At 36.7% G+C, this 13,800-nt stretch overlaps 1 protein-coding gene across 4 annotated transcripts in view; it reads left to right on the top strand.

The window, feature by feature from the left end:
• The window catches only part of LOC145686460 (uncharacterized), a 191,521-nt gene that overhangs the window by 110,942 nt on the left and 66,779 nt on the right, over positions 1 to 13,800 (top strand). For 3 of the 4 annotated variants that reach the window (XM_081759782.1, XM_081759785.1, XM_081759783.1), the window contains exon 11: positions 6,049 to 6,168. The exons of the other annotated variant lie outside the window; for it this stretch is intronic. In XM_081759782.1, the coding sequence (XP_081615908.1) occupies positions 6,049 to 6,168 (120 nt within the window). The remainder of the gene's footprint in view (positions 1 to 6,048; positions 6,169 to 13,800) is intronic. 4 annotated transcript variants of the gene reach the window in all.

Below are 13,800 nucleotides of genomic sequence, written 5' to 3' on the forward strand. Positions count from 1 at the left end.
GCAGCAGTAAATAGGATATTTTAGTACTGTATTTTGTTTTGAAATAGGAATCTCAGGCACATCAAAATATTAACGGTAGATATAATTTCAGTTATGAATAAAAAAAAGAAAAAAAGTAAATGGGCGTTCTTCGCTGGTCTAGTGGCTTACCCGCGTCTTTGTTACATGAAGTCTTGGATTCCATTCTTTGAGAGAGAAAACTGAACTCATAGTATGGTGCTTCTGATTCACCTTAACTGTAGGTACACGTCCCATATTCCCTTGATGCTTAAAAGGAAGCTAAATTTCAGGAACCTACCAAATGCAAACCAACGTAGAGTACAGGACTTTTGAATGAAAGATAGGTTGCCAGATTTTCTCAGACACATTTGTACGTAATTTTTATCAGAATTCTATGATTTATTATTTTCCTTTTTTTTAATCCAACAACGATATAGCTCTCAAATTATAGGAATTTATTTATAATAACATAATGTGTTATTATATACATTAAAAACAAAAGAGTACGTAATCTAAAAATTGTTCTAATCTTCGTTCTGGTGTTCTATTAGATTGGTGCGAATGAAATGTCCTTCCGGTAGTCATTTCCAAAGGCCAGAAAAACTAAAACTACAATATCTGGTTAATTTAAATGGCTGCCATCTACACCATACACTTTTGCCATCCCTCAGCCAACGACAGGAATTTGTGGCGAAACAAATCTGGAATCTATGATGTGAAGAAGTCCTCCATCGCACGTTGCACCACCCGATCATAATGGAAAGTCTTGATTGAGATGCCAAGAAGAGATGGTAGTGAGTGGGAGAAATATCAGGAGAATACAGTGGGTGAGGAAGGGTTTCGTGGTTCATGGAGAGTCTGCGTTGTTCTTTGTGCGGGATGTGGACGAACATTGTTGTCTAACATGAAAACACCATGTCTTTTGACCATCGCTGGATACTTGCAGATAAGTTTGGAGCTGCATTTAATATAGTTCAACACTATAACGATCTGCATGAATGGTCTCTATTCGTCTTAGAAAGATATGTTGGATCATTTCCACCATACTAGCAACAACACCTTCTATGGGTGAGGAAGTGGTTCAGAAAGCCATTTTGGACACAGATCACGACCCAGCCATTGTTCTGACCGTTTACAATTGAGGAGTTTGATGTAATAAGGGCGTAAGCGAGGTTACGCCCCTTTCTTTTGCTTCAAACGCATAAGTAGCTTTTACCATGGTTATTTAGCTCCCTGTCAAAATTTCCACTCAGTATATAGATTCTAGAGATCTGGGGAGCTCTTTGAAGCAATAGCAATGTTAGTCAGAGTAGCGTGAAAACATGGGTTATCAGCTGATAACATTGTTTCTATCCCGCCAAAAGCTGTTCATTTTCCTCCAGACCCCACAATGCAGTCGTGTATCGTACTAATTCCGAATATGAGTGACTTAAGCAGTGAATCTGGAGATGAAAGGCAGGAAAGGAAGAAGAGAAGAAATAGTGGTAAAAAATATAAGAGATCTATTGCAAGTCATTGATGGCAGTGCAGTTTTAAGAGACTGGAAGAATCTTTTCATGGACTATTTCTACCCAAAACTTAAGAGCAAAATTCTGTTCAAACTTCTATCATATGTAAGGCTGCAGTGATACAGTTCTAGCATCAAATAGCTACGTGCAGAGATGTAATAGAGCAAATACAGGGATATACGGCGTATACTCACCTAATATTTTCATAGTTTACTTTAAATAAAGGGTGTAAAATGGTGGACATTCACTATATTTTTCAAAGTATCCGAGGGTATACCTAGCAAAAAAATCTAGCAATACATTTCTGACTACGTGCCATTGTATACGCCATTCCAATATATCATGAAAACCGTTTTCTGAAAATATAGTGCTATTATTGACACCAGTAACGAAACCAAGGATAAAAGCCTCCAAATTATCTGATCATAGAAATCTATCGGTTTGTGTCAGAAGCTGCTAAACCATGATATGAGCATGTTTTGTCCCAGAGCTTTCCGCAAAACGAATAAGAAAATTGAGTTGATGGGAAATAGATCAAACGAGGAAGAAAATTCGGAAAGTGATGACGTTTCACATGACAATGAGAGTGACTAAAGAAACAGCACTGACAAGCGTTTCAAATAGTTTTCTTATATATTCTTACTTTTGTTTCTAAGAGTTACTAAAGAGCAACAGTTTAGTAAATATCTTATTAATTAACTTTTAGTTTTAGAGAACACTTTTGATGCAAAAAGGGCGTATAACATCAGTTGCTTTCTACACAAATACTTCTAAACAGAAAGCTAGGTACAACGTTAAAAACGTATATTTATCTTCATTAATGTGTGATTTAGCAACAGCAGGAAAAAAATGCTGCATATTATGTTGTTTTGTGTAAGAAAAACACAACTTAAATTTTCAACATTGTTTTTCCTCAAAATGCATATTTCAGACTTACGCCCTTATTGCATCCAACTCCTCAATTGTCATAGCAAACCCATTTTCCATCTGAAATGACAATCTGATGCAGGAAACTTTCTCAGTTATTCATTACACTCTGGGAACAACACACCTACGGACAGCGATTTTTGTTGACCAAGGTGATCTCATGTGGCACTCATGTATGTCCAACTTTTTCACCTTACCAGTTACATGGAACCGCCGAAAGACAGCGGTGTGGTGTATGCCTAACTCGTCTGCGATAGTACGAACTTTCCCGAGGGTCTGTTTTCACAGTCCTCCTGAGGAGCTCATCCAAACATGATGTTGGTCGGTGCCCACGGGCCCATTTTGCAATGCTGTCACCAGAACGGAATTTAAAAAACAAGTAGCATTTTGAATGTTTTTTTATGGTTCGCTGTGCAGAATGTTCTAGTTTGAATTCATAAAGAAAAATAATTTACAATTGTGTGTTATCTATAGTGCACTTTCATACAATCCTGTTCATCAACGTACTACCTCCTGACCATAAGCAAAGATAGATGGAACGCAAGCTGCGGGGCACAATATCCCATATATCTCGTATCTACCAAATTTGACCAGAGTCCGTTACCTCTTAATTCAGGCAGCTCCCTAGTTCTCTCATGATGCTGAATTAATACCAGAAAATCTCTAACAGGGTGACAAGAAATCATGGAAATGTCAGGGAATTTTGGTAAGAACCCGGAATTTCGATTTGCTAAGAATGATATTTTAATCACGTTTAAAAATGAAAATTTGAAGATAATTTCAGAACTGGCAGAGTGCTTTTTTTTAATTTATTATTATTATTTTTTTTATTTGGCAACTTCAAACTTAGGAACTTTACTGAGTTCTCCACTATCGATATGTAAGAAACTTATGATCTGCAGCTGTGCCCATTATCTTTTGTTTTTCGCCTTAGTAGTGGGCCACAAAATGCAGTAGAATCAAAGATGTAATGGTAAATTCATTTTGACGCACGCATAATTCTAATCTCTTTTTTCTTTTCGTTCACACTAGTTTCGATTTTATCACAGTCCCTGTCCTGTATTAAGTGAAGATGGTTTATCACACAAATGAAGGGATTGTGAGATACAGTTGCCCGTGTTTGAGCTTCTGTGCTTTCATTGTAATGCATATTAATTAACAGAGGTTTATTTCTAAAGTGCTTACGAGTTTACGAAAATTGTTAATAAAGTTGAGCATAAGCGTATGCATTGGATAAATATTCAGTGGATACCCGGAGAAACTTCATGGATTCCTGGATTCTTAAATATGGGATACGTCTGCAGATGCCAACGGGTATTTTCTACTTTGTGCTTATAATGTTATATTTATTAACTGTCATACATTTGTAAGTGCGTATTATATCATTCTCAATTAATAATTGTACATTTGTAAAGATCTATTAATGAGAACGTGATCTATTAGTGATCTATTAAACGTTGAAAAACTATTGTTTATTATTTTAAAACTAATATGACATTATAAATGATGCAGTTGTTTGTGGACTATATTTATGGTACGTAATTCAAATGAAGTTCCATTTTTCCTCTCATTCTCTCTAATTATTCTTTGAGCCAACTTTTTGTATGCTCTTTCAGTGCCAATACGAAATATTCAAATTTTCATAAAACAAAATTCTTTCAGACGAGACATGTAGTGTAATGGTGAAAGATGTACCACCCATGGATACACCCTTGCTAGCACCTCTCTCGAAATATACGTAATAAAGGTTGGACTTCTTTGTTATATTGGGGGCATTGACCCCATGCCTCCCTGCATCTTTATCTATCCTCCTGACTGTGTAGAGACTCCAGTCTGTTGCTGGATGTGTATAGAGTTTGTGACGTTAAAGATGACTTTAGTCCACATCTGTGTTGTTTTGCTGAGATAAGTCCTGCCAGACGTTAAAATGTACATTTCGCACCAACCTAATAATTGTTTTGATCTAACATGTACGAGAATAGTCGGAAAATTAGTTTCTTTCCCTTGGCTGCTATGAAGCGAGATGTTTACGCAACGTAAATAATATACTGCGTTAATAATGAACAAGATGCACTTTATTTTCCATGTAAGAACAAAGAACGTTTTTGAATTTGTAGCACTTTACAGGATTTAAAATCTTATTTTGAAAAAAAAATGCGTGTTTTGCATAGGACAAATTCCTGCTTGGTTCAAAGTTCTTTGGCGACCTTATTGACTGTGACACCCCTGTTCGCTTGAATAATTTCGTCCACACGCATTTTCTTCCAGTTCCTGTTTACGTCCATCCACGTCTCAGGGTATCCATCATAGGTCACTTTCCTTTACAAGACATATGGACTATACGAGCCGGTTATTGATTTCAGCACTCGATGTCCCAGGGGCGCATTCGTACCAGATAATCGCTCGCGTTTCCTCCTTTTACTACGAGTTCAAAACACCTCTTCTCTCTATAGTTACCTGGCACTCAATAGCCCGCTCATCCGCCTCTGTGCTAGCACTGCAACAGTGCTATCTATAGAATCTTGGTCGTACATCACCAAATAAAATATAGACGGTTTTCATTTTAAATCAATTTCTTATTTACCCCATTGCTTTACGATTTGTCGGAAGAAAAACAAAGGAGAGGAAACTTAGTTACCGACTTCTCTTCATGCCTAATCTGTATCGCTAAATGATTGATGTTCCTACCTTCGGTACCATATATCAACATTTGTGCAGAGATGTTCACATTTTGAGAATTTCCGACCGCATACATTTTCCGAAATTCCCTATTTGTTCGCATTTCGTAAGTTCAAGTGTATTATCTTCGTAATGCTCTATTGTATTGGTAACAATGATCAATGAACAATGTAGACATTGACTATCTTGACATGACAGTCGCTCTTCTAGCGCTTTGCGTTGGGTTCTTTTTTCTTTCTATCCTTATCTATGCGTCCTGTTCCTACTGCTAAGCTTTGCTATGCTACTTTTTCGTAAACATACTTAATGTGCTATGTTTAAATATTAGATGGTTAAATCTAGGCTCACCATGATAATATTTCGTATTATTGTTCTTGTTATTGTGAAAGTTAATATTTATATATAACGAGTTAGCCGGATAGAAGTGTGTCCTCACTTTTTCATTTCAAAGTATGATAAACCTAAGTAACACTTGTTCAGTTTCCATTTGGAGGACAAATGGATCTCTCGTAAAGCTATAAGGTATACTCATCATGTAATTCTAGTTCAAAAAATGACGTAAAGAAAAGTAAAAGGAGGAAAACTCAAAATACAATTCTCAGAATCGAAGTAAACATTAAAGATATAAACTTAATTAGGGCATTCCATGCGTCATATCCAACTTGTTTCACATTTCGACGTTCAATTATTTATGCTTTAACTATTTTTCTTATTAACCCGATTTTATTCCTTACTACTGCAATTAGTAGTTTATGAACTTTTATAACACTTGGAACGTGCACGGAATCTGTAATAGAAAATAAATTACTTTAATGATTCATAAATTTTATATAACTTTTCAGAGTACTTTATCCCATTTCTAACTAAACAGTGGCAAAACACTGTGTGTGAACTATCTCCAGTTTTGCATTGGAAACTTCTTTTTAATTTGCAGAGTTGTGAAAGTTTTGTTAGGGAAAATGGACCCAACGGTTCTTCGTAATATTTATGCTTCACCTGAAAACTCAAGGTTAATGGGATTGGTGGATTGTGCACTTAGCGTTGGTAAAAAGTGGTAAGTTATTTGATTCTTTTAGTGTTTTTTTATAGTAATTCTTTTGAAGTTTTTTTTAGATAATAGACCGTTTCCAAAACTGTGGGTTTACGGAAGTAGAAGTAATATTTTCGTTAGTCATATAAGCAAAAAGAAGTTCGGTATTGCGATCACTGTGGTCAGAGCTGTCGCAATTAATAGAATTAACAGATTCAGTCAATTAATTAAAAGTTCATACCTAGAGCCTTTTTTTCTCTTTGAAGATTGATTGCTTTAAGCTATTATTGTTTTGTTTATTACAGCAATGTTATAGATTTATTTTAATTGTTAGTAAGTGTTGCGTGTTTGTGTGTGTGTGTGTTACATAAAATTAAAAAAATTCTGCCGGATGTACGTCAGATTGAAAACAGTGTCTGTGGAACTTTTCATAATGCAGGGGAAATAAAAAGAAATATTCAGAGAATTAGAAAACAAAAAACAAAAAAGTCAGGGTTCTCTCATGCAACACTTAAAGAGTACACTAAGCGTTTGCAATTGTTTGGAAATGGGAACCATATGCTAAGGAGAGTTTTGTTAATATACAGAGTACAGTACTTCGTTTTGATGTTTGAATACAGATTCATACAGCTAACATGAAAAGAAACCTCAAGAGCTTCAAATCACATCTTTCTCGTAAATATAATAATTATTAACAAGTGAGTTCTGTTTCACATTGTGAAACTACGGTAAACTTTCAAACTATGCGAACTCAATACTGAGACTGGTCGTAGTAGATCTTTAATTTCCAGTTATAATACAGGAATAGGGTCAGAGATGGACCTTACTCTTAAGACACTGAAGCCAATTCTGGCTCTCTTACAGTTTTTGCTATAAAGGTGAAAGTGGTAGTAGATTTCTACAACTTCTGGTTGCACTAGAATAAAATCGGAGATGAAACATAATCTTTGAACGCATAATCGATTGCAAAAAACCGCTTGTCATTATCACTTGCCGCATTTGTTTTATGGCGATCGACGTTGAAACCGGAAGTTGTTTCTAACACTTTCACTTTGAATAGAGGTAACGGAAGAAATGAAACCTATTATTGTGACCCCGAACGATTCCAAAAGACCGCTTGTGGTTATCACTTACCGTTTTAGCTCTGTGGAGATCAATATTAAAATCGTAAGTAACAGTGAATTTCTACTGCTTCCGGTTTTAGTTGAGAGATGGAGATGAAGGTAGTGTATTCTCTTGAGATGCTGAGCAGATTCGAAAAAAAGAATTCGTCGCAATCTGTTCCCACTTTTGATGTATGGCGATCAACATTGAAATCAGAAATGATTAATTTCAACTACTTCCAGTTTGAATAGAAGATTAACAGATATGAGACGGAGCTTATTCTTTGGACGCTGAATTAATTCCAAGAACGTCTTCTTGAGACTTCTTATCATTTTTACTGATATATGTTGACAGACAAACAAACAAACGTAGTCATTCTAGAAGATTACCAATACCTGTGCGTTGCTTAGTTTGGAAGTATAAAATGAAAGTTGGTAGATTCGTATGAATATTTTAAGTGGCATGAAATGATTCTTATATCTGTTATAATCTGTGTTGAATCCAAAAGAGAATATAATTGAATCAACTAGTTTCTGCCAATAAAAATTTATTAGAAATATAAAAAATCCAGTGAAGATAATCTAAAATGCTTACAATATGTCCTTGATTCCTTGTAACTCTTGCATGGCCTACTGATCTTCAAACATAAGATTTATTTCATGTACACTCAAATAAAATTTTTATCGTATCATGCATACTAAAGATGTTCTTTACCAACTATCAGTTGAACCAAGCTTCTTATGAATCATATTACCTGCGAAGCTTTAATCTATGATTACCTACCATCTACGACTTTCTTTATTTTTGATAGACCTAGCGAGTTTAGCTGATTTGTTCCGTTATATTGCTATAGTACAGCCTTTTTCAACCTTTTCCACACTGCGGCTTCCTTTAGAGTCTACCGACGTGTTTAAATTATTAGACTTAACATTCAGTTTCTGAATATTTTACTGTTCTTACAATATCGTTGTGTGCATATGCTCCTGAGTCTTACCTGGTCTCAGAACACAGCGCACATTGAACGTTCTTGTCTAGATGAGGTTTCCGTACCTGCAACCTAGAACGTATCTTCATTTTTATATTTTTAGGGAGAGCATTTTGGGTGAATGAAAGGTACACAGTTTTCGAGGAGGAAATGTACGAGTATAAAGGAAACATTCATTCACAGCAAAGGCAATGTGTGAGGCTTTAATGCGAGTGCCTTTGTTTCTTAAAACGAATCTAATTTGAAATTTAATTCCCGATAAAATTTTGGGTTAGTGTTGGATTGGAAACAACACAGCCTAAAAGGAAACATTCAGATATGAGAGCAGAACGGTGAGTATATGTATAGAAACTGCAACTGACTCGGATTAGTCAATAAATGAGTACTACTTACGGCTTTGGTTCCATCCATTCCAGTTCGTTGTAGTCTGTATTAACACTCACACTAACACTTCACTAATACACAGTTCCTGAAGGTTGTTAAGTGACACTTGTCTTAGTCCGAAAAATGAGGTGGGAAGGTCTTTAGTCTATTAAGCATCTAAATTGCTTGGAGATTAGCTCTGGGCGGCGACCAATTAGGAATCTGGACTCCAGCATCGTAGACTGCTAGGCAACCATCTCTTCCTTCTTTTCTGTATGGGCGAAGTTTTCGGTGATTTTCCCTCTTTTGGGAGGACCACGAGGGTGTCTCCTAAGGTTCTAAAATACCTTAAAAGTCTATGACAGTCCTTTTCTCATTTTAGGTATTTTCTTCAGATTCGTATATGCTTGAATAACAAAATAAGACAAATCGGAGTATCTCGCACACAGAGGTGTTGCGAGTTTGAAATACCGAGGTAAAAAGCTCAGTGTTACAAGTTGTTGCTTCTATTTGTAACTTCGCTTGGCGTTGTTCGAAGGATCTAGCGTCCCTATCTCAGCAAATCAATTGCTTGTGATGAGAACGTTCTCTTCAATGTGTTTCCATCTTATGTCTGCAGTTTCATTGTATGTTTTTTTTTTCTATTTTCTGCTCTATCTGCATGTTTGCTTCCGGCTAATGTTGAACGATTGCAAGCTAATTGCATGAGACACGAAAAGAAATCGTTTCTATGCAATGTAAAATTAAATTTAGAATATTCGCGTTTCTTGATTATTTCCTTTTTACTCTTTTCTGATTTATTTTGGTTTCCTTTTAGAAATTACAAATTAGATCTGTTTTACGATATGTCAGAAAACGCGTTTGAACTTGGTCCAAATTACTGTTCTGTAACTCTGATCTAATTTCTTGTGGTCATGGCACATGGTTTTCAATATCAATAAAATAAACGCCCGAAGACAGACATCACATGTCAGACCATGACTAAAGTAGGATGCTTCACAGTTTGTTGATGGCATTCCAACTTGAATTCGTCCCAAAGTCGTCGTCGCACATATTGTGAACATTAACCCTTTGGGGATCTTATCGTACATTTTGTACGATACGCATTTTTCATGGTGCATTGCGTTATTTCTCTTCTATTTGAGCTTTTTCGTCCGGTTTTTTTGTTTTTCAAGTCCAGATACATTGTAGAAGACATTACGTATGGTTTCAGACCGTCCTGCGTCCAGACATAGGAGGTGATGACGTCATAAGTCTAAAAGTTATATTTTCGTGTAATACTTTTTTGGGGGGTTATGTAAAGTATTTTTGGCGGGCTTATTTTTGCACGTAGAAGATTGAAATTTTGCACAAACATTCAGTCCACCGAGTAGTATTTACCAGATTTTATGTTCCGATGTCAGTGCTAAAACAGGGGGGGGGGAACCAGAGGGGCAAAAGGGTGAAAAAAGGATATTTTTACCCCCAAAAACCGGTTTCTCGTCATTTTCCCGCCTCACATACATGATGGGGACACGTGAGTCATACCGTCTGAAAGGCAGTTCCATTCTGAAGAGAGTGACGGTCGAATCATTATCCTAGGGTAATTAGGAACGTCTCAGGGATTTTTTTGAAAAATATACTTCTATATAGGAAAAAATGGGACATGGTGGGTATATTTTTTGACGGGCTTACTTTTGCACCTAAAAGATTGAAATTGTGCACAAACATTCAGTCCACCGAGTAGTATTTACCAGATTTTTTTCAGATTTCTGCGTTAAAACAGGGAAGTACAGAGGGGCTAAACGTTGAAAAAGGGAAATTTTTACCAAAAAATACCTTTTACGGGATTTTCCCGGCTTAGATACATGATGGTGACAAGTAAATGGTACCACCTGAAAGGCAATTCTATTCTGAAAAGAATGATGGGCGAAACATGACCCTAGGGTGATTAGGGATGTCTCTGGGAATGTTTAAAAATTTCCCTCTGTATACGGGAATATGGGACATTGTCGGTATATTTTTTTGGCGGGCTTACTTTTGCACCTGGAAAATTGGAATTGTGCATAAACATTCAGCCCACCGAGTAGTATTTACCAGGTTTTTTGTCAGATCTCTGCGTTAAAACAGGGGGGTCCAGGGGGGCTAGAAGTTGAAAAAAAGGATATTTAGACCCAAAAAATCTCGTTTTTCATCATTTTCCCGCCTTAGATACATGATGGAGACACGCGAGTCATACCGCCTGTAAGGCAGTTCTATTCTTAAGAGAATGATAGGCGAAACATGACCCTAGGGTAATTAGGGATGTCTCATGAAATTTTTTACATGAGTTCATGGTGTTTTACAGTGAATTGGGGCATGGTGAGAATTCCTGATAAAATTTCTCCCGCCCTTGGTATTCCCGATAGAAACTTGAAATTTTGGCATACACATTCAGCATACCAAGTACTATTTATCAGATTTTTTAAAGATAGCTACGTTCACACGGCCGCTCCAGAGGGGCCCAAAGTGCGAGAAAAAAATTTTCAATCCAAAATTTTCTCTTTGACATCATCTTTCCCGCTCCTGGTATATGGTATGAGCATGCAAGTAGTATCATTTGAAAGCCAGCTCCATTCTAAAGATAATGAGGTATGAACCATGATTCTAGGATAAATAGTGACGATGCAGTAGCTGCTTGACTGAAAGTCTAAAAAATAGCTTAAAAAGCCAAGATCCCAAAAGGGTTAATTAGACACGAAGACACATGAGCCATCACTGAAACACTTATTCTCCAGTCATCACCAGTCCAATATTCTAGGCCTCCTGCCCACTCGAGGCGCTTCGTTGCCATGATTGGAGTCATTTTTGTTTCCTTTCTTGACCTGAGTGATTTTATTCCCTGAGCACAAAGAATCCTTCGAACATTTTCAGGCGAAATGTCTACCCCACCATACTCAGCCATTTCTATGCTTAAGTCTCTAGAAATTGCGTTTCTGTTTCCCAGAGCCAATCTGTTTAGTTTTCTGATACTTCTTAGCGATAGCTTTGGTTTTCGCCCACACTTCCCAACCCTATTTTGCTGATACATTTGTTTCTTGCTCATTACAACGTAGATTTTACTAACAGATTTTTGCCCTACCCCAACTCTACTAGCAATTTGTCGTTGCGTATATCTTCCCTCCACCAGAAATGCTTTGACAACTTCCACTTTATGTGGAGAAAGGTCTCTGGCTTTTCCCATTATGCCGCGATTACAGGACTTCAGAGAATAAAAGATTAATACACAAAACATGTCGCGATCACTTAAAACGGTACCATTGGAACTGTTGAACGCTTTGAATGTCGTAACTGCTTACGACTGCAACCACAATACTTCTGATTGTAACTTGTTACTAAAAACCACAATAGCTGTCTACAACTGAAATACCACTTTCAGAACTCCCTCCCCTCTACTAATGCCATCTGCTGTTCAACGGTAATATCACCATTTCAACTGTATAGTAAACAAATGAAGGATCTTATATTGGTGGTTTAACCCATTAAATTATGAAGAAAAAAACATTTGTTTTTATTCTTTCAAAAATGTATCAAATTAACGTAAAACTTTTTTACTTCACCTGGTATCTGGAGGATAGCGACTCAGTATATCGGCGATATAATTTTCTCTTCCCGGGATGTGTTCAAATTGTAAGTTATATCGTTGCAACTTTAAGATTAATTTCGTCGTTCTAGCGTCTAAATTTTTCATTGTGAAAGCATTGGTTACTGCGCTGTTGTCGCAGTGGACAATAGTTTTTCTCCCTAATATTTAAGTTGAAAAATATTCACAGAGATACAAGACCGAAGCTAATTCTAATTGGAACACACAGATAATTCATGGAGTTTCAAACGTCGACTGGCGTACGCTATTACTACCGAATCAGTAGAATTATCTTGAAATTTTGCGAGAAAACCTGCTAAATTTCGAGCACAAGCGTCATTGTATATATGGAAATCCTTAGTGAAATCAGGTTGAGCTAAGGCTGGAGCCTCGCTGGCCACAATTCGTAGGACATTGAAAGATTTTAGTGATTCTTCATCAAAAACAAATGGACGATCCTTTTTAATAGATCAAATAGAGGTGCAGTCAGTTGAGCGAAATTTCTTATATGTCTATGACGCCAACCAATGAGACCTAAAAAGGCACGTAAATACTTCTTGCTTGTTGGTATTGGAAAGTATTTTATGGGCTCATTCGACTTTGGATTGATTTTCACTTGCTTCCCATTGACTACATGACCCAAGAACACTATCTCTTTTAGGTAGAATTTACATTTTTTAATGCTGAGGGAGAAATTTCCTTTATCAAAGATGGTAAAAACAGATTCCAAATGCTGTAAATGATCCTCACAAGATGCTGAGAAACATAGAACATCATCAAGATATACTATAACGTAATGTCGGGTGTTCATTGTGAAGAAACGGTTCATAGTTTCCTGAAAGATAGCAGGCGCCGAACGAAGTCCCATAGGAAGCACAAGCATACAATATTGCCTGCCCATATACACAAAACTCGTACACTGGTAAGACGATGGATGAAGCCGAACACCGTAATATCCTGATGAACAATCAATATGCTTGCCCCGGATAGACGTGATAACAGTTCCGTAATGGGCTCCGCCTGCACCTTAGGAGAAATAACTTTTTGATTTAATCCCCTTAGATCAAGCACTGGGCGTACTCCTCCATTAGATTTGCGGACGCAATGCATGAGGTTGCGGTAGGGCGAAGCCATTTCTTTAGCAATACCATGTTCGACCCATTTGTTCAGTTCCTTCTCAAACTCGGATCTCATAGCTTGAGGTATCCCATATAAATTACCATCTACAGGCACATTATCTGTCAGCTCTATTTTGTACGGGTCCGTCTTAATACCTCTGGGATATTCAGTAAATAAATGTTTGTATTTGGAGAGAAGTCGAAATAATCTTAGTTTAATTTCTTCATTTAAAACTTCTCTTTCGTAAATCATTTTCCTCAATTCATCCTCAGTAACATTAGGGTCGGAAATAAGATAATTAATTTGAGGTTCTATTTCATCAGCTTCGTGATTATTATTGATTATTGTCATGAATAGATAAATGAATATGTGTAGGTTGCGCTGATTTAATAATAATTGCATTTCCATCCTTGTCTGTTAATTGTATCTCTTGTCGGCCACTATCTACTATACCTTGATATCTTCTTAAAAATGGGCTACCCAA

This window comes from Thermobia domestica, chromosome 5 (genome assembly GCF_964235325.1).
Source record: "Thermobia domestica chromosome 5, izTheDome1.hap1.1, whole genome shotgun sequence".
Classification (NCBI taxonomy): domain Eukaryota; kingdom Metazoa; phylum Arthropoda; class Insecta; order Zygentoma; family Lepismatidae; genus Thermobia; species Thermobia domestica.